General features: G+C 37.4%; 4 protein-coding genes across 14 annotated transcripts in view; 3 read left to right on the top strand and 1 right to left on the bottom strand.

The window, feature by feature from the left end:
* The window catches only part of LOC115632532 (talin-2), a 38676-nt gene extending 32998 nt beyond the window's left edge, over nt 1-5678 (top strand). For 3 of the 9 annotated variants that reach the window (XM_030529732.1, XM_030529729.1, XM_030529730.1), the window contains 5 exons: nt 263-379; nt 1185-1700; nt 2090-2761; nt 3019-3689; nt 4489-5678. In XM_030529732.1, the coding sequence (XP_030385592.1) occupies nt 263-379; nt 1185-1700; nt 2090-2761; nt 3019-3689; nt 4489-4741 (2229 nt within the window). In that variant the 3' untranslated portion in view covers nt 4742-5678. The remainder of the gene's footprint in view (nt 1-262; nt 380-1184; nt 1701-2089; nt 2762-3018; nt 3690-4488) is intronic. The other 6 variants (XM_030529733.1, XM_030529731.1, XM_030529734.1 and 3 more) reach the window with 5 other exon arrangements.
* Nucleotides 5679-7127: 1449 nt separating this feature from the next.
* LOC115632535 (tigger transposable element-derived protein 1-like) lies at nt 7128-8462 on the top strand. The gene is made up of 2 exons (XM_030529740.1): nt 7128-7185; nt 7268-8462. Exon 2 carries the CDS (start codon nt 7273-7275, stop codon nt 8317-8319), a length of 1047 nt encoding a protein of 348 aa, XP_030385600.1. The 5' UTR covers nt 7128-7185; nt 7268-7272; the 3' UTR covers nt 8320-8462.
* A 1111-nt stretch (nt 8463-9573) lies between these two features.
* Nucleotides 9574-11144, bottom strand: LOC115632534 (isovaleryl-CoA dehydrogenase, mitochondrial). Its single transcript, XM_030529739.1, has 2 exons — nt 10842-11144; nt 9574-10788 (listed from the first exon to the last, which is right to left on the bottom strand). The coding sequence occupies exons 1-2, from the start codon at nt 11054-11056 to the stop codon at nt 9741-9743; spliced, it is 1263 nt and encodes a 420-aa protein (XP_030385599.1). The 5' UTR covers nt 11057-11144; the 3' UTR covers nt 9574-9740.
* Nucleotides 11145-17419: 6275 nt separating this feature from the next.
* Nucleotides 17420-17968, top strand: part of LOC115632411 (titin) — a 27216-nt gene continuing 26667 nt past the window's right edge. Inside the window, exon 1 of one of the 3 annotated variants that reach the window (XR_003996287.1) lies at nt 17420-17725. The gene's annotated coding sequence lies outside the window, so the exon portion shown is untranslated. The remainder of the gene's footprint in view (nt 17726-17968) is intronic. The other 2 variants (XM_030529548.1, XM_030529549.1) reach the window with 2 other exon arrangements.

Raw genomic sequence — 17968 nt, 5'->3', positions numbered from 1 at the left:
TTTTAATTTCTAGCATACATTTTTTTCATTATTTTGTATTGAACAGTGTGCCAAAGCCATAGAAAGTAGTTAAATTTGAACTCGTATTGCGGTCACAGTGGTAGTCATCGTAGTTAATTAGTGGTAGCTGTAGCTCATATCTATTCCTAAGTCCATTCGCATATTTAATTATTTTCTCCAACATTAATGACACAATTTCTGCTCTGCTTCATTTCTTAATCATTCAAAAAAAAAAAAAAAAAACATTCAACAACAATAATAGGTTATGGTGCTGAATGTCTCCTCGCTGCTAAAGACTGTCAAGGCTGTTGAGGATGAACATACACGGGGAACACGGGCCATGGAGGCCACTGTGGAGGCCATATCACAGGAAATACGGGTAAGTCAACAAAATGTCCCTTTTAGTGCACAAACTAGTGGCGAAATCTTGTTATTATATTGCCAGCTGAATATGGTCATCGTACTATTAGTACCATAATAGTTGTTAAAAATTTCTAATACTATTTCGTTGCTTAATACAATAGTTTTAAAGTTGAAACACTTAATCAAACACCCAACAAGGACTGCCCCGGTTTCGAAAATCCATGTAGTTATCCATGTAACCCCGAACAAAGATTGTTTATGCTTTCTTAAAGTTATAAAGTTATTATAATCGCAATATTTTCATTCGGGGAGTTAATATTAGCAGGATGGTTGGATATAAACCTAATTCTGTTTTTACACGGTTTGAAAATTAAAAATTATATAAAAATAAATAAATAAGATTTAAAATAACATATGACTAATGGCTATTTTACACTGTTTTGTTACACGACTTTTTCTGGAACCAATTTACCGTGTAAAAACAGAATTACATGTGCAATGATTTTGATATGACCTAAGGAAATAAGAAATTATATACTCGTATAAAGCAGACTGCCAATTTCTACACTCCTCCCTTCCTCGGACATCTTGGAATCTCAAATATTACAGACGTTTATCCTACATGCCAGTTAGAACGCTGAACGCAGCTTTAATAGATCTAATCCTTCCGCTCAGAAGACTTAGTAGAGCCGGTCTAGCTAACCCCCCTTTATTAGGTTCTATGATGTTTCATGAAAGACGAAGAACATTTCGTCACTAGTCTGCATTCTTGATATCATCATTTTAGCATAAAATATGTATTTACTTTAAATTCCTTTCAGGCCATGCACACCCCACCACCAGTGGGTAGCCCCCAGGTCGGCCCCGAGGATCTTATACGCGTTACCATGAATGTGACAGCAGCTACGGCGAAGGCTGTGGCCGCTGGTGCCTCAAATTTGCAGACAGACATTGTGGCTGCTGCCAATTTGGGACGTCGTGCCATTTCGGATATGCTGATTGTGTGCCGTTCCGTAGCTTGGAACTGTGCCGAGACCGAGGAGTTGCGGTCACGTACTCTCGAAGCCGGCACCGCTGTGGGCGAGTCATATCGGGACCTCTTGAATGGCATTCTGCATAATTGCAGTGCCGATGATCGCATGCATTTGTCGCGTCGAGTGGCGAAATGTGTGACCGATTTAGTAGCTATGGCCCGACTTCTAAAGGGCTCCGATTGGATAGATCCCGAGGATCCTACGGTTATAGCCGAGAATGAGCTGTTGGGTGCAGCGGCTTCGATTGATGCGGCTGCCAAGAAACTGGCCTCGCTGAGACCGCGTCGACAGGCCGATGTGAAGGTGGGTCCGACTATATTTTAAGGAATCATCTAGTATTATAATTAATGGTGAATGTGCCCGTTCAATCACGTCTAACCTTAGAGCTTAAAACCTATAACTTAGCTTGTAAGCGGTGCTTGTGTCTAAAATTGCTTAACTACCAACCCCTCATCTGCTCCAAAACTGCACAAACTAATGATTCCAGTGAGATATGTTTGATATTCTTGGTTGTTACATTCAAAAGTTCACCCAGGAATCAAACATATTATTACTGTGATTGTTGAAACTCTACTAAAAACTTAAACTAAAAATCCATTTAAACTAAACTCTATAATATGGTGTCAGATCTATCACTTTATCTGCTTAGAAATCCTTCTAATCTTCTGCTTTCTGATTTACCATCCCTTCAGATCGAACTGGATGAGAACATGAAGTTCGATGAAATGATATTGGAGGCTGCCAAGGGAATTATGGCCGCATCGGCCGCTTTGGTGCGCGCCGCGAATGCCGCACAACGTGAACTGATCGATCAGGGCAAGGTGGCTCGTCGGCCACTCACTTCCTCCGATGATGGACAATGGTCTGAGGGCCTAATATCGGCCGCACGTCTAGTGGCTGCAGCCACGCACAGCCTGGTGGAGGCGGCACAGAATCTGGTGCGTGGTGCCGGCACTGAGGAAATGCTCATTTCGACGGCCAAGCAGGTGGCCGCCTCAACGGCCCAACTGCTGATTGCCTGCAAGGTGAAGTCGAATCCCAACTCCGAGGCTGGTCGACGTCTGCAAGCGGCTGGCAATGCTGTCATCAAATCCACCGACAATCTGGTCCACGCCGCCCAACAGGGTCTTGAGGCGGAGGAGGAACACTCCTTGAAGATCAACACATCGATGGTGGATGGCATGGCCCAAGAAATTAATGCCCGATCCGCTGTGCTGCGCAAGGAGAAAGAGTTGGAGGAGGCACGCCAACGTCTCAAGCACGTCCGTCAGGCCCAACGTTATGCGAAAAACGCTCAGGGATTCACCACCGATGAGAGCGATACGGAATATGCTTACGGAACGGTCAACAAGAGCCAGAACAATGTATGATTGCATTCCAAGTTTTCAAGTTTGTATATAGATTTTAGAGTAGTCGATTTTCCTTAAGTTGTTCTCCACCTCACACTTGGCATAGAGGTGCACCACGAAGAGCTATCCCATGGTTGGGACTCTAAATAAGAAGTGTAGTCTTGATTTTTTGTTGCTTAGTTCTAACTTTGGGAGTGGGTTAGCGGTTCGATTACTAATTACGTCTAACCAACCAAATTTTTCTCTCTTCTCTAACTCTAACACACACATAGACACTAAATCGAAGCGGTTACTACGGGCATTCCGGCGAGATTCCCAGCTCGCCAAGCCACAACACCCAACAGTCGCCACTGGTTCAGTCGCAGAAACGTCACTACAACTATCCACCTCCGCAGCATTTCCACCATCCTGGCGCCGTTTCCCCACCACCCGCCAATTATGTCGAGGAGACAAATGGAGATTTTCCGCCGCCACCACCGCCACTGTCCCAAACCATTTCTAACATGCAAACCGCCACATCGCATAGTTTCCGTTCTAATCCCAAGCTAACAGCCAATGCGGTGCCACGCCCATATCCCGGTAGTCCGGGGGCGGGCAGTGGCTCTCTGCTTGGCACTAACGGTCTGGCCACCATCTCAACAAGCACCACCACAACACCACCACCAGCAACAACAACAAACAGTAGTAGATTATCACAGCCCAGCACACCGACTAAAGCCAACAACAACTACCAGCATAGCTTTGAGTCGTCCACCATTAAAACAAACGACTCCCAATTTTTACCGCCGTATTCTGTGCCGCACATTTCGCCGTTAGTGCAGAAACCCAACTTGGCGGAATGCGTTCAGGATTTACACGACAAGACTTTCGGACAAGGCGGCGTCGTTCAGTTAACCGGCGGCAGTACCTATCCTGGCCAAAACTACGAGGGCTACACATCAAGGTGGGTGTCAAATAATTTATTCAGCTAATTCCATCTTAAAGGGTTTCACAATCATAGCAATAGAAATCAATCAAGAATTAAAACAATTCCGTTTCGTTTTTTTTTTATTTTTCCGATTAGTTCCTTAGGTTTATTTATTGAAAAAGTTCAACTCTACTTTTAGTTTTGAAAATTCTTTTGCTGGATGCTCAGAACTAATTTCTTATTTAAATGAGGAATAATTTTTGGAATCTTTCATTCATATTCACAATTAAGTGGGTTCTCAATATTTCTTTAAATACGGAAAGGTCATATCTGTAACTGTAATTGTTTAGAAGTCATTTTCGTATGGATTTCATTTCAAATCACTAATCATTATAAATTAAATGTCAACAGAACTAGAGAACTAGATTTCTAGAATAAATATCTCGAGTTATTGGTCTACTTGTCGTATATGCAACAGCACTTTTAAATCCTTGCATTTTTTAAATACAAAATACATATACTACAGTTCATAAGCAATTCGTGAGTTAAAGCCAAATTTGATAAATCAATCATTTTGCCGATTTGAGAATCGAATTATAAAATCAGGAAAAAAAAAACACAAACTCGTCCTTTCTCGGACATGAGAGAGTCTAGTTACCAAATTTGGTTATTCTAGCTCTTATACTTTCTGTACGAACGGAGAGACGGACATGGCTATATTGACTCGTCGTGACATCCTGATCAAGAATATATATACCACACCATTTTGTAGTTTTAAATTTCGTTTACAAAAAAAAAAAGAAGCTATTTACTAATTTGGTAATTTCTTGTTTAGTAGATACGAAACGCGCAACTTTGACAAGGCAAATGACAGCATTAGCAGCGACCAAGGCACGATTAAGCCACTCGAGACAAACTTCTCGCAGATGACACTCAATACGGATGGCGGCAAAATCAGCATTGTGGATCAGGGATCGGAGCGGCTCACATCGATGACACAGCGTGTTATGGAGCGGAAATCATTTACGACAACGACAGAATCGCGATCCGAGACAAAAACGGAAAAGCATAGTTTTCGCTTGGAATGAGGAGGAGAGTGATGGTTTTAGATTTAAGTGAACGCTTGCTTATGGCGCTGACTGTTTATTTGATTGCCCGATGCTTTAATGCCTCCACTAACTAAATGGAAAAAGCAAAAGCAGCCATCTAGCCAGCTTGATGACGTTGATAATGTTTGCCAAAAGTGCTTTTAACAAACATACTAATAGAAATAATTTAATCTTAAATATTTTAATTAGCCACTAGCTAAACTACATATATAGTATACCGATACGCTAAATATACATACATACACTAACATTAACCCAATAATCTAATCGTCTGTAAACTTTTTGATGCATATTTACAAAAGTGTTTTTGATACTACACATATTGTATACCAGTTTCTATAATTTTGTACCACAACAATACTATCTACGACCTATTTGCTGTGGTATACCACCACCATATTCTGCCAACTTATTGCCAATTATACGAATACTAAATATGTGTAATATCGTCGCTTACAACCAACGTACTATTTGCATGACCATATTTAAACAATATATAAATACTAACCCAATCAAACAAACCTAAGCAAAGTCAGGTAAATTTTCTTTAACAAATACACTTTCTTGGTTCTTTAATTGTTGTTATAATAGATCAATGCAATTCATTACTGTGCACTAAAACGATAGTAACAAAAACAAAAAAAAAGTTTATATTAATTAATTGTATGCCAACACTTTGTTGTTTACATAACACTTAGCGTTATAATTAAGTTCTAATTGTAATTTTTAAATGCCCGCATTCAGTTTAAACTTCGTTCTTTGTGTGTCAAAAGCAAATGAGATTTCTTTGCGTTGTAATAATTATTTTATTTGTCTGCTGTCTTTTGTATATACGTCCTGTGTATACATATATACATACATAATTGTATATGTTTAATTATGTATTTTTTGTAAATTAATAAAATATTTTAACAAACGAATGTTTCTTCCTTATTGGTTGGTTTGACTCACTACCGTTTAAGCGGCAGCTCCCTCCTTCGATAGGAAGCAAAATAGAATGCTATACTCGAACAAGACAGATAGTGGAATACCCTGAACCCAAACAAACTTAAATCGCTGTGTTAAATGCGCCTATAGCAGAATTTAAAAAAGGACGTAGTGCTGGAATAATATTGTTTCGCTTATAACTTCAAATCGAGTGATTTGAAAAAATTCATAAATACTTTATACACCGATCGAATGTTTTAGAAAAAGTGTCCGCCATAAAAGAAGTGTCCATTAAAGGAGTTAATACTGTAATTGCGAAATACACCTAATTCTATTTTTACACGGTCTTTTTTTACACGATTTTATTAACACGGTTTGAAAATTAAAAATTGCTTATATTTTTCTTTAGAGATAAGGAACCAATCACCTATTTTTGCATATGATCAGTGTATTTTTTTAAACGGTTGTTTCTGGAACCAATCTACGGTGTAAAAACAGAATTAGGTGTATATACTTTGTGGGGTCTGACACGCCTCCTTCTACCTGTTACATTTTTCAGCTCCCGCAAATCTAATATACTGTTGTACATTTCATGTACAGAGTATACAAATTGTATATGTATGTATGTACATATGTATATGGTTGCACGACTTTATTCCATTTAGCACGATTCAAAATAACATGATTAATGTCTTTTTTACAATGTTTTTTTACACGACTTTTTCTGGAACCAATCTACCGTGTAAAAAGAGAATATATGTACATACATACATATGTACATACATTTGTAGATCTTATAGAGAGCCAGACATGGCTAGATCAATTCGTCACCCAAAGATAATTAGGAATATGTGTACACTTTAATGAGTTTTTGCACGGTCTTTTTTACACGCTTTTGATTTAACACGGTTTGAAAACAACAAATTTAAAATTTTTTTACACGATATCATTCCATTTAGCACGATTCAAAATAACAACACAAATAAATAAAAACACATACAGCTCACAAACAGCGAGAAAGCATATGAAAAGAAGAAAGAGCACAAAGAGAATATGTACACATTTGTTTCTCTTTCGTTTTTTTCATGCCCTCTACCCAAAGGGTAGGACGGTATACTAGTTTTGTGCGAATGTATGTAACACAGACAAGGAGGCATGGCAGCTATTTTTTGTTGCTGCTTTGACTTATTTTTTTACTGCACACATACACGCGCATATTTACGATTCTGATTTTAAAATATTGAACAAATATGTTGTTTCTATTCGTGGGAGTGGGTACAGGGTATTTTACTGTCGGGTTTGCTCGGCTGTAGCGTTCTCTCTTGTTTTGTGTATGTGTGCATACATACAAGAAAATTTACTCACAGCGATTGAAATGTGTTAGTATTCTGTGAGCTATCAATGCAATCAGACGTGTTTGGTAAAGCAATTATTTATGGGCAGATTTGTTTTTCCAACGTTACATGTAATTTAATTTTAACGCATTAAGATAAAAGGTAAGACAAAAAATATGTTATATTCATTCAGTTATTTATGTATATATTTTTAATTTTGTTAAATATTTTATGTATCCCTAAGAGAAAATGTCGGAAACTCCAAATATAAAACTAAGACGTAAAGTCATTTCTTTGGAAACAAAAATTGAAATTTTAGATCGCCTTCGAAATGGAGAAGGCTCAACATTTCTTGGCAAAATGTTTGGTTTAAACGAAGCCACAGTAAGAACTATAAAAAAAAATGAAACTTCAATTAGAGAATCGGTGATTTCTGGAACGAAACTATCTGCTAAGTCTTCATCATACACTAGAGATGCTACTAAAGTAAAAATGGAAAAAGCACTCATGCTATGGCTTGAGGACAATGCACAAAAACGGATTCCCGTGGACGGAAACAATATCAAACAACAAGCATTAAGGTTTTATAAAATGATAAAAGACGAACAACCGTCTACCTCTACACAACCAACTCCTGAGAAGACCTACTTATTTTCTGCAAGCACAGGATGGCTGACAGGATTTCTCCAAAGACATGCGCTTCATAACATTAAAATCAAGGGCGAGATTGCTTCTGCGGATCAGAAAGCTGCCAAAGAATTTTCACAAAAGTTTAAGGAAATAATTGCCGATGGCGCATACAGTCCAAATCAGTTTTTTAATTCCGACGAAACTGCTCTTTTTCGGAAAAAAATTCCGAGAAGAACATATGTTGCCAAATCGCAAAAGAGTGCTGACATTCATGAAATGCTGGCTGATAAAGTTCATAGCGAAGACGATATTTTACATGCTTCAGAGAATGCGGATTCTATAGAAAGCAGTTATAGTGAAGATCCTTTTAAGCTTGATGTAAATTTAATTCAAGAAGGACTTCAGCTAGCAAATAAATTAGAATACCATTTCGTCACAAACGATCCCAATGTCGAAAGAGCTGCACAATTCCAACGTGAACTGAATTCTTGTATGGGTCGTTACAAAGAATTATACAATGAGGTAGCAACAATTGGCCAACAACGGCCAACTGTTACAAATGTAGAAGCTGAACAAGCAAGGGAAAGTCCAGTTCAAAATTATTCCAGAGATGATAGTGATTTTAAACGTAAGCGAATTCGAGTAACTGATGATGTCAGCAATTAAATTTATATTTCTGTATTTATGAATATCTTTTTAATTAAAAAAAAAAGTGTTACCTTTTAAATTGAATTACCTATTCTTCGTGCTAACAATATAGTGATTTAACATACACACATACACGTACATAAATGTTTTTAGTTCCTGAACTTGTCATCCATTTAATTTACATTACTTTTAAGCATAGAGTTCATTTTTTTTTTCTTTAATAACTATACTTGTGTAAATGCACATTATACATATTTACATGTATGTGATTTAATAAAATAAACATGAATACTTGTTCTCAAAAAAATCCTTGCTTTTTCAGTAATTTGAATAGGTTTTAGAGATAAGGAACTATACGTTAAATGTCTTTACACGTTTTTTTTTGGAACCAATTTACCGTTTAAAAACAGAATTAGGTGTACATACTTGTACCTTATGCGGTCGGGAATGCTTCCTTCTTTTTGTCTGTTAAAATTTTGTCACCACGCATACCAGGCGAAAATAAATAAACAACAAGTAAACGAATTGCTGATAAAAGTTCAGTTTTTAACTTTGCAAGTACATATGTATGTACATTTAATCAACCATTGCTGACGTAAGCAAACCCGATATGCCAACGGCGCATGCAAAACTGCAGCTGTTTATCCCCATTTGTTTACGTTTAACATTTGAACTTGTCTGTAATTTTCTGCTGAACTACTTATACGTATATGTGTGTTGGTATGTGTATATTTGGTAGGCTCGTAGTTTACGTACATACCTTTTCTGGAACTTCGTGTTGCGTTGTCGGTGAATTTGCAAACGACGAACCCAGTCTGGCAGCAACTGGTTCCGCATCATATAAGCTGGAGTACTAGGCGAACATAACCTCGTAGCAAGGCAACCAACTGCCGGAAAGGCTGATAACTCATCGCACAGAACTACAGCTGATATAAGTAAACTTGAAAGCTTGCAAAACTTCTACTGCCTTTTTATGCACGTTTTGATTATGATTGCCTGAAACTTTTTGGTATTGACAACCTCGACTTCCTTAAGAATAAAGACCGACTTGTTTCTTCTCAACGCGACTGGAACTGGCTTCTAATTACCAGACACGCATAAGTAAATAGCGACGGAATAAGCGAAAACGAGCGAAAGAACAGCTGATATTTCCATTAGATGGGAACCACTTTATAACGGATCATACTTCAGTTGTTATGTTTTAGTTTTGCTCATTTAATTTGATTTCCGCTTCTGCTTTTTGGTTGCGTCATTCTGAGGGAAAAAAACATATTTTCAGTGCTAATATTTAATAACAACATTATACGAGTATAAAACAATTATGAATATACATGTATATCAACCTTTGATAAAATTAATAAATGCAACAATTAAGTCTGTTTGGTTCAGTTAGTTCACAATATTGCAACCATTTCCATGTTCATTGATTGGAGAGTTCCCTATTTATATTCCTGATTCAGCTGACGACCGATCAGCCAACGTCTGATCTCTGATGTGCCAGCGCCAATCTCATACAGCTTGGCATCGCGCATGATGCGTCCAGTTGCATTCTCGTTGATGTAGCCATTGCCGCCCAAGATTTGTATGGCATCCAAGGCTACTTGTGTAGCCTTTTCGGCACTATACAGAATAACGCCGGCACAATCTTTGGGACTGCGAATACCTGCATCGCATGCTCTCGCCACGGAATACAAATAGGTGCGGCAGGCGCTCAAAGTCGTATACATATCGGCCATTTTTCCCTGCAAAAGTTGGAACTCGCCGATCAATTTGTTCATTTGCTTGCGCTGATGCGCATAGTCGAAGGCCACATCGCAGGCAGCCTGCATGAGGCCCACTGGCCCAGCGGCCAACACCAGGCGTTCATAATCCAAGCCAGACATTAAGACATAGACGCCTTTATTTTCTTGGCCCAGCACATTCTTGGCAGGCACTTTTAAGTCCTGAAAGACAAGTTCACAGGTGCTGCTGCCTCTCATGCCCAGCTTGTCAAGCTTCTGGGCCACACTGAAACCCTCCGAAGCAGTCTCCACAATGAACGCAGTAATGCTGTGTTTGTCGGGCACACCAGCAGCTCCAGTCTTGGCATAGACAATTAAAGTGTCGGCATCGGAGCCATTAGTGATCCAAAACTTGGTACCATTCAGCACATAGTAATCACCCTTGCGCTCTGCACGCAATTTCATGGAGACAACATCAGAACCGGCACCAGGTTCGGACATGGCCAAACCACCAATGTGTTCTCCGCTGCACAACTTGGGCAGATATTTCTCCTTCTGATCTGGCGTGCCATTTTTGGTGAGCTGATTAATGCACAGATTAGAGTGGGCGCCATATGACAACGCAACGCCACCGGCTGCCCTTGAGATTTCCTCCATGATAATGCAGTGATCCAGATAGCTGCCGCCTGTTCCGCCATATTGAGGCTCCGCCGTAATACCATGGAAGCCCAAATCACCCATCTTTTTCCAGAAGACGCGCAGATCTCTGAAATAAATAAATCAATTATAATGTAACATTCTTCTAACTTAATTACTCACTTAAAGTGGTCCTGCTTGTCTATCTCCTTGGCAAAGGGGGCCAATTCCTTTTGAAAGAAATTGAAGGCAGCTTCGCGTAGTTTCTGCTGCTCTTCATTTAAGCCGAACAGGGCATCGTTGATGGGATAATGCGCTAGTGTGCGACTGTAGGTTGTACATCTGCTACATTGTTGCAGCAAAGTGTTGCAGGTTTTGGACACAAAACGCAGTGCCATTATTTAGCGATTGTTGTTAATCCCTAAATGCAAAAAATATGGGCAAATAAAGGTTATCTAACCTTTGATCAGCTGCGTGTGCCAGGCAGTGTTACCCCAACAAGAATGAGGGAAAATTGAAAGCAACAAGTAGTAGCAGGTTGCAGCGTACACGAGATCGCTGTGTTTAGTGTAGAGGAGCGCGATAAACACAGCTGTGCTTTATTTGAATTTGAAAAACTGTGAAATAATTGATTTGCTTGTGCTCATGGCTTTATGTGAAGATTTCGGCCTGAATAGGAAAATAATGTTCAACATGCTATTAGACAAAATATGTATTGTATTAGATTGTATTAATTTTTATTTTCCCAAAAAGCGCCAACGTATATTTCATCAATAAGATGCACATCTTTGTGGTTACATTTGAAACCCATGTTTTTGATTGTTTATTAAATTTAACTTAAATTTTACTAAAAACATTTATTTGAACTGATACAGCCAAATAAAATATTTTTATTGCATATTTATGATATATTTAAACTAATTAATTAATAAATATTTGCACTGATTCCTTAAAAGTCAAATAAATATTGAATTAATAAAAATGTAATTATTAAAATCACTTACCATTTTGTAACATTGAATTCATTTTTATATACAATCGCATTCAAAGTATACCTTCAGTAATTAATTCAATTTTTCAGTAAATGCATAAGCAAAATTTTAATAGCACTTTAGATACATTATATGTCAGATCTTAAATCAAAACGACCGTTGCATCCATTTTTGGTCACTATATAGTAATTACACCAATTGATGAATTTGCAATGCGCATGACTCTACAATTGTAAGAAAAGCGTCGTTGGTTGCAAGTTTCATTGCTACAGCAATATTGTTGTTGCTTTTGCCGCATGCGACGCATTCTGGCGACGAAAAATGCCGACATCAACAACAACAGTGGAAACAGTAACAACAATAACAACAACAACAGCAAACGCAAAGCAGTGATAAACAAAAACAGCGCCACTCGCAAGGACCTTCCGCAAATGGAATTAAAAGGCAGTCAGACACAACAACATCCAATCAGTCATATAGTTGGCGCTGCTGGCGTTACGCGTTGCCAGCGGAGTGTTCCAATATAAATATAATATCTATAATCTAGTGCTCATACATATTACGTACATATCTATGTTGTATTGTGCGTGTCTTTAGGAATCAAACCAAAAGTGTTCAAAGTTTGCTTTTGTGTCAAGGAAAATAAATGAAATCAATTATTTATTGATGGTCAGCATTCAGTATGCAATGCATTAATACCCTTAAAAATGTGTAGTAATGAAATGGTTAAAATCAATTGCCGAAAAGCATTAAATATGCAAAGCCCATTCGTATAATTCGGCAGGCAAATCGATAAAAGTGTAACGGTAGTGTGGTAAATAGAAGAAGAAACAGAAAGAAAGGAATAGAAAAAGTTTTGCCGCTGCTGCGTTTCCGGTGCCGTCGCTCACGTGTGCGTTTATGATTAATGGGCATGGCCCCACCCATACCCATACCCACACCAAAGGCGTCCTCACCACTTCCCGCCAACATCATGCCCAACTGTCTATACTTACACATATATCCTGTCAATCAACTTTAGCTACAATTCAATGAGGACGCATTTCGTATTGTAGGTATCGCACAAACAAATTTACAATGCGATGTTATGTTATTGTGTCACGTTCCTTGTGTGTGCTATTGTCATAGAGTAGTTGACATTGTTGTTGTTGCTATTGTCGTTATTTTTGTTATTATGGCTGTTGTTGCTCTTCGTATAATCAAACGCTTTAGATGTCTGCGTACATGTGTACAGTAAAAACTTGTAAGTTAGTCGCACTTTAAAGCTCAGAAATATAAAACTAAATAAGATACTGCACAACATGGCCACACGCTTCTTAATTATTTGCAATGTAAAAAGTGAAAACATTTGATGTTTAATATTAAATTATTAACTAAAGCGTACGTGTATGTACAAAAAAATCAATGGAAGATATGCCGGGACCGAAACTAATTAAAAACAATTAGTTACAATTCCGGCCAACCCGTAGTATGTTTTAATATTGTGTTAAAAACTAAAATACTTATGTTCTCTAAGCGCTTGAACTATAGCGTTTTAATTCATAATTCTCTATAATTCATCGGACTTTAAGTATTCTGTACGCAAGCTTTAGTTGGTATGCAAGGAGTTTCCCATTATCTTAAGTAATTATTTATTTTCATATTGATTTGCATTTGCTTAATTGCTGCTAGAAAATTGATTGAATGTATATTTATAAGTTATCCGCCATTTTTGAAAACCATTAGCAGTTCTGCGTGTTTTCTAGTGTTCTATTATTAAAAGAATAACACCGAAAATACAACATTTAAATATCGTAAAATTCGATTTTGCCCTACAATTCAATATTCTATAGATTACAACAAGAGTTAAAAAAGCGAACTTAGGCAGAGTCCGCTGTTGAAATATACTAGTAGTTATGTAGTATGTACTTATGTTGGCTCTGCCGCTTTCCATAATTACAGAGCACAGGCGTTGCACTAACTACTGACAAAAATACGTACCTACATATGTACTAAGAACACGCAACATGCCATCAAAGGTCAAATATCAATGTCTCGGCTGGCTTATTGAATTACTGCAGCCTGTGGGGGCAGGCCAGTGTTTTGTTGCACGTTCTATCGTATGTTAAATTAATTGAAAGTATTGCTTTATTAATGAACGCCACAGGGGAAAAGGCCTGGCAAAAATGTCGTTCACTCTTTTCATTTCCTTTAAAGCTCTGTAGGCCAGAAATAGCGCGTACTAACCTTGCCTGAAGGTCGGGGCCCACAGTATGCACGCGCAACTGTTTCCAAATTTCCAAACACCTCCTTGAATAGTAAAAGAAGAGGAAAAAACAAGAACGAGGTCAATGCAAATGTGGGTGAAATAATTTGGTAGCCAGTAAAATTTATGGATATAGCAAGTCATGTCCAAGTGCCAACAGCAGTTGTGGCCAATGAGGCGTATGAATAATGTTGCCAGTGTATGTGCAAGATGTGGCAACGCTGTTTGGTTTGCAACATATTTATTACTCAATTAGCAAATGCCGCGCTCGTCTATTTAAAACGGTGAACCCTACATTCTTCGGATTTTTGTTGCCGCCGTTGTCGCTGCTTAATGCCAAGTGGAATGAACTTGAGAGCGGGCAACAACAACAAGAATGACAACAACAATGAAGACACCACAACTTGCTTGCGCCTCGCTGACGGCTGCCACTCGTTCGCTGCCGTTACAAGTGCAACAGGGAACAGCAACAGCAGCAACAACAACACAAAAGGCAACTGATGAGCCTGCTGCCTACAAGCGCCGATGTAGTGCGGCAATTGAACTTTGCTGACTGGCAAGTTGTTGTCGTTGTTGAGGCCGTGAGGGACGCGGCACACTTATAAACATGTCTGCTCAGTCATGTTGGAAATGCAAAACAGAAAATAGAAAAAAGTTCTCTAAGCGGCAACAACTTAAGCCTGCTGGAAAACTTAAGCTCAGGCAACTGACTGACACACGAGAACTGCCAGCAGAGAATGCAATCAACTGCTGCGGAAAAGTTCAAGTTTGTGCGTGCATGCAACCAGTGTTTGGAAATGCCAAAATCCCCCACTATATCACATGCTTTTATATTTTACGAGTATGTTATTTTTCTTTACGCTGTTAGGATAAAAAGTTTTAGCTAAAATGAAATCGACTCAAAGGCAAAAGTTGTTAAAAGAACACATTTCACTAAAGTTGGGCATACTTGTTAAATTTGTTTTATAAAATTCTCATATACTACTACTATACATAGGCGATATGAAAAACTAATTTGAGAATAGTTCTGGTTATTTATTCATATTTTTCAATGCCTTTATTTGTTTGTTTTTTAAAAAATGGTAGTTAAACAATTGAGGGTAAAGCTTGTGCTAACTGCTTTTTGTTTATTTATATTCTGTGCTGATAATATTGATAATATTTATTAAAATATTTAGTTTGTACAGCAAGCTCGCGGTCGATGGATTAAAGAAGATTTTTGTTTTAAAATTTAAATTCCATATGCCTTTTATTATTTACCTTTTTGTAAAGTTTTCATTATTTAGCTCGACTGTGTACGATTTCTTTATAACAATACATATACGAACAAATAAGGAAAATTTGTTTAAGAAATTAAGAGCGGCATAAACGATCACTGTAAAACGATGAGGATTGGTTTGATAACAAGTTTTCTCGTTTTACCAGCGGCTCTATAGCGGTTCTTAAGATTCAGTTCAACTTTTCAACTAATGAAGCAGAGCTAAGGCTGATCATGGCAGCATTAAAAACTCGTTTTTTTGACCAGCGGAGTTCAGTAAATGTTATAATAATTTAAAAATCCTTTAAACAAATACTGGTCTGATTTCTATTCCCTATTCTGTATTTGCCTAAAAATCATAAGTTTTTAAATGCAAAAAGATTTGTTCTCCCATGGCTGGCGTATAATTTTTAACAATTGTTAATGTGCTGCACATTTCTAAACTAATTGGGCTTTCAATACAATAGCAAACTTGACCAATTATTATAATTGCCTTAAAAAAACGTTAATATTTGCAAATGATACGAGTTAAGCCTTATTTCTTGTCAAACAACATCGATACACATTAGAAAGCCATAAAGTGGCATGAAATTCTTTATCCACAACATGCTGTTTGCATCTCATTAGCTTTAAAAATTGTGCATCGCAAAGATGCCGTGCCTGTTAGCTGAGATAATGCAAATTAGCACACATTATATCTAAATACATAGCGGAAGATTGTTAAAAAATGAGTACAAATTAGTTTCAAATATAGAGAGAGATTTATAAAATTTTATTAAAATCATATGCTTGCATTAGAAAATAGTTAATGAAATGTTTTTTTTTTTTTTTTTACAGATCATGAATATATGCATGAGCATTTATTGAATAGCCATGTAGTTGTTAATTATTAATTGATTATAAATAATTTATTCTGCTGTATTTGATTGATTTAGTATTATTTTTCGAATCATTGTACAAAACACTCGCGAAAACAATAAATGTTGAGTAAAAGTTAATTAAGATTTACCGCGCTTAGCATTTATTTCTAATTAATCATATTAGTGGTTTTAAAAACAATTACTATATAGGCTTATGGGTATTGAGATAAAAACAACTCTTTAGAAATCGAATGTTATTCAACATTCAAAATTCCAAATCGTATCTCCTGATCTGAAGAAGTAAAAAAATTTAGCCCAATAAGTTGTAGTTCCTATGGCAGCTATATTAATATTAAAAATTATAAGGCTTGTAAAAAACTCGAGCTACTATATCTGATCATGAGCAATTTAAATCCCAACTATGAAGTCTCTACTTTTAGAATAAGACATACTGCGGATCTTATAGATATTCGGCAACTGGTTGCATTAAATCCTTTCATCAAGATGATCAAAAAATATGTTAGTTTTTAAAATACTTTTACGCTTTTATAAGAGATTTCCATATCATAAGCTGGAGGACATTATATGCCAGATTGAAGCCCTTAAACATACTTATATTGAGGATCATATAGACGAGCAATATGCTGATTAAAATATAAAAAATAGATTTAGATTTTCCTGAACTGCATAAATAACACAAATTTCCATTTCGGAAAATAAAATATATTTTCCAAAGGAGCAAGCCCTTGTGCCTTTTCAAAGATTGTTACTTCAATTTAATGGCAAATTGGTCGCCATTATAATTAATTTATTTCGCTGTTTTGGCAACGAACCAACGAAAAACACACTCATCAGTTGAGTTTTTTTATATTTTTAATGCAACAACATAGATGTATCTATAAATAAACAGATTCAGATGCAGTTGTGATAAGCTAATGGATGGCGACTGCAAAGAAAAAACGCATTTACTGCACATCTCAATTGGCAGCGAAGGAAGACGTGCGCAAGTTTTTAGCAGAGTGCGAAAAGCGTTTTGCGCTTTTCCAAAATAGAAAAGCGCGCAGTGCGCAGTGCACCGTTACTCCATTTTGTGGATAGGTGCGATAGTACGAGTGCATATAGTATATGAAAATAAAAGTCAATTACAACGACAATAACAACAACGCCAACGATAGCGACAGAGACGATGGCGACTACAAAAATATTCAAACGGGCGCTGACGTGCGACCTCTATGTGTGTGTGTGTGTGTGTGTGTGTTTGAAATTGTGTGAAAATGTGTGAAAACTTGTGAGTGTTTGTGTGTGACAGTCCAAAAAGTAAAAGCTCGCGACGCTGACGATGACGATGATGAGCAGGCAGCGACCACAACCACATTTAGTCGAGCGCGCTGCGGTTGTGGAACGGCTCGGCAGATCAGAAAATAGTTCAGTGCATAGAAGAGTTAAACGATCGACGACGCATGGACGGACAGTCGTGCGCGATTTTCATTCAGTTTCCCAAACTCACTTGAGTTCTAAACATACATACACATACACACACACACACAATACATACATACATACATAGAAAACGAACTTACGACTATAAAACGACGACTGCGCCAAGTTAGGCCAAATTCCAAACCCGGGCCAGGCCGAGCAAACAGTTGACGAACAGCAGCAGCCAACGACTGTAGGCAGTAGCAGCTGTTGGCGGCTTCTGAATAACAAAAGTTAGTAGTTAACCACAAATGAAAATAAAAGATAAACGTTAAATTGAAATGTCGCGCTTCAATTTCAAACGAGCAATGGAAAGAAAATAATGTAAAAATAATGAAAAGTGACACGCAAATGAGATTAAACATAATTTCATAAGCACTTGTGTATACGCGTATAAAAGCAAAGCCATATATCTATCTATATACATACATATACATATACTCGTATGCATATATGTATAGTTTTTGAAATCATTT

This window comes from Scaptodrosophila lebanonensis, unplaced genomic scaffold (genome assembly GCF_003285725.1).
Source record: "Scaptodrosophila lebanonensis strain 11010-0011.00,11010-0021.00 unplaced genomic scaffold, SlebRS2 tig00001415-arrow-pilon, whole genome shotgun sequence".
Classification (NCBI taxonomy): domain Eukaryota; kingdom Metazoa; phylum Arthropoda; class Insecta; order Diptera; family Drosophilidae; genus Scaptodrosophila; species Scaptodrosophila lebanonensis.
The sequence above is the reverse complement of the archived record's forward strand: the minus strand, read 5'-3'. Positions and strand labels throughout refer to the sequence as shown.

Coding starts and splice junctions, on each gene's coding strand:
- LOC115632534 (XM_030529739.1), bottom strand. CDS start 11,056: ATGGCACTGCGTTTTGTGTCCAAAACCTGCAACACTTTGCTGCAACAA. Junction 10,789..10,841: donor GACAAGCAGGACCACTTTAA/GTGAGTAATTAA, acceptor TATTTATTTCAG/AGATCTGCGCGTCTTCTGGA.
- LOC115632535 (XM_030529740.1), top strand. CDS start 7,273: ATGTCGGAAACTCCAAATATAAAACTAAGACGTAAAGTCATTTCTTTG.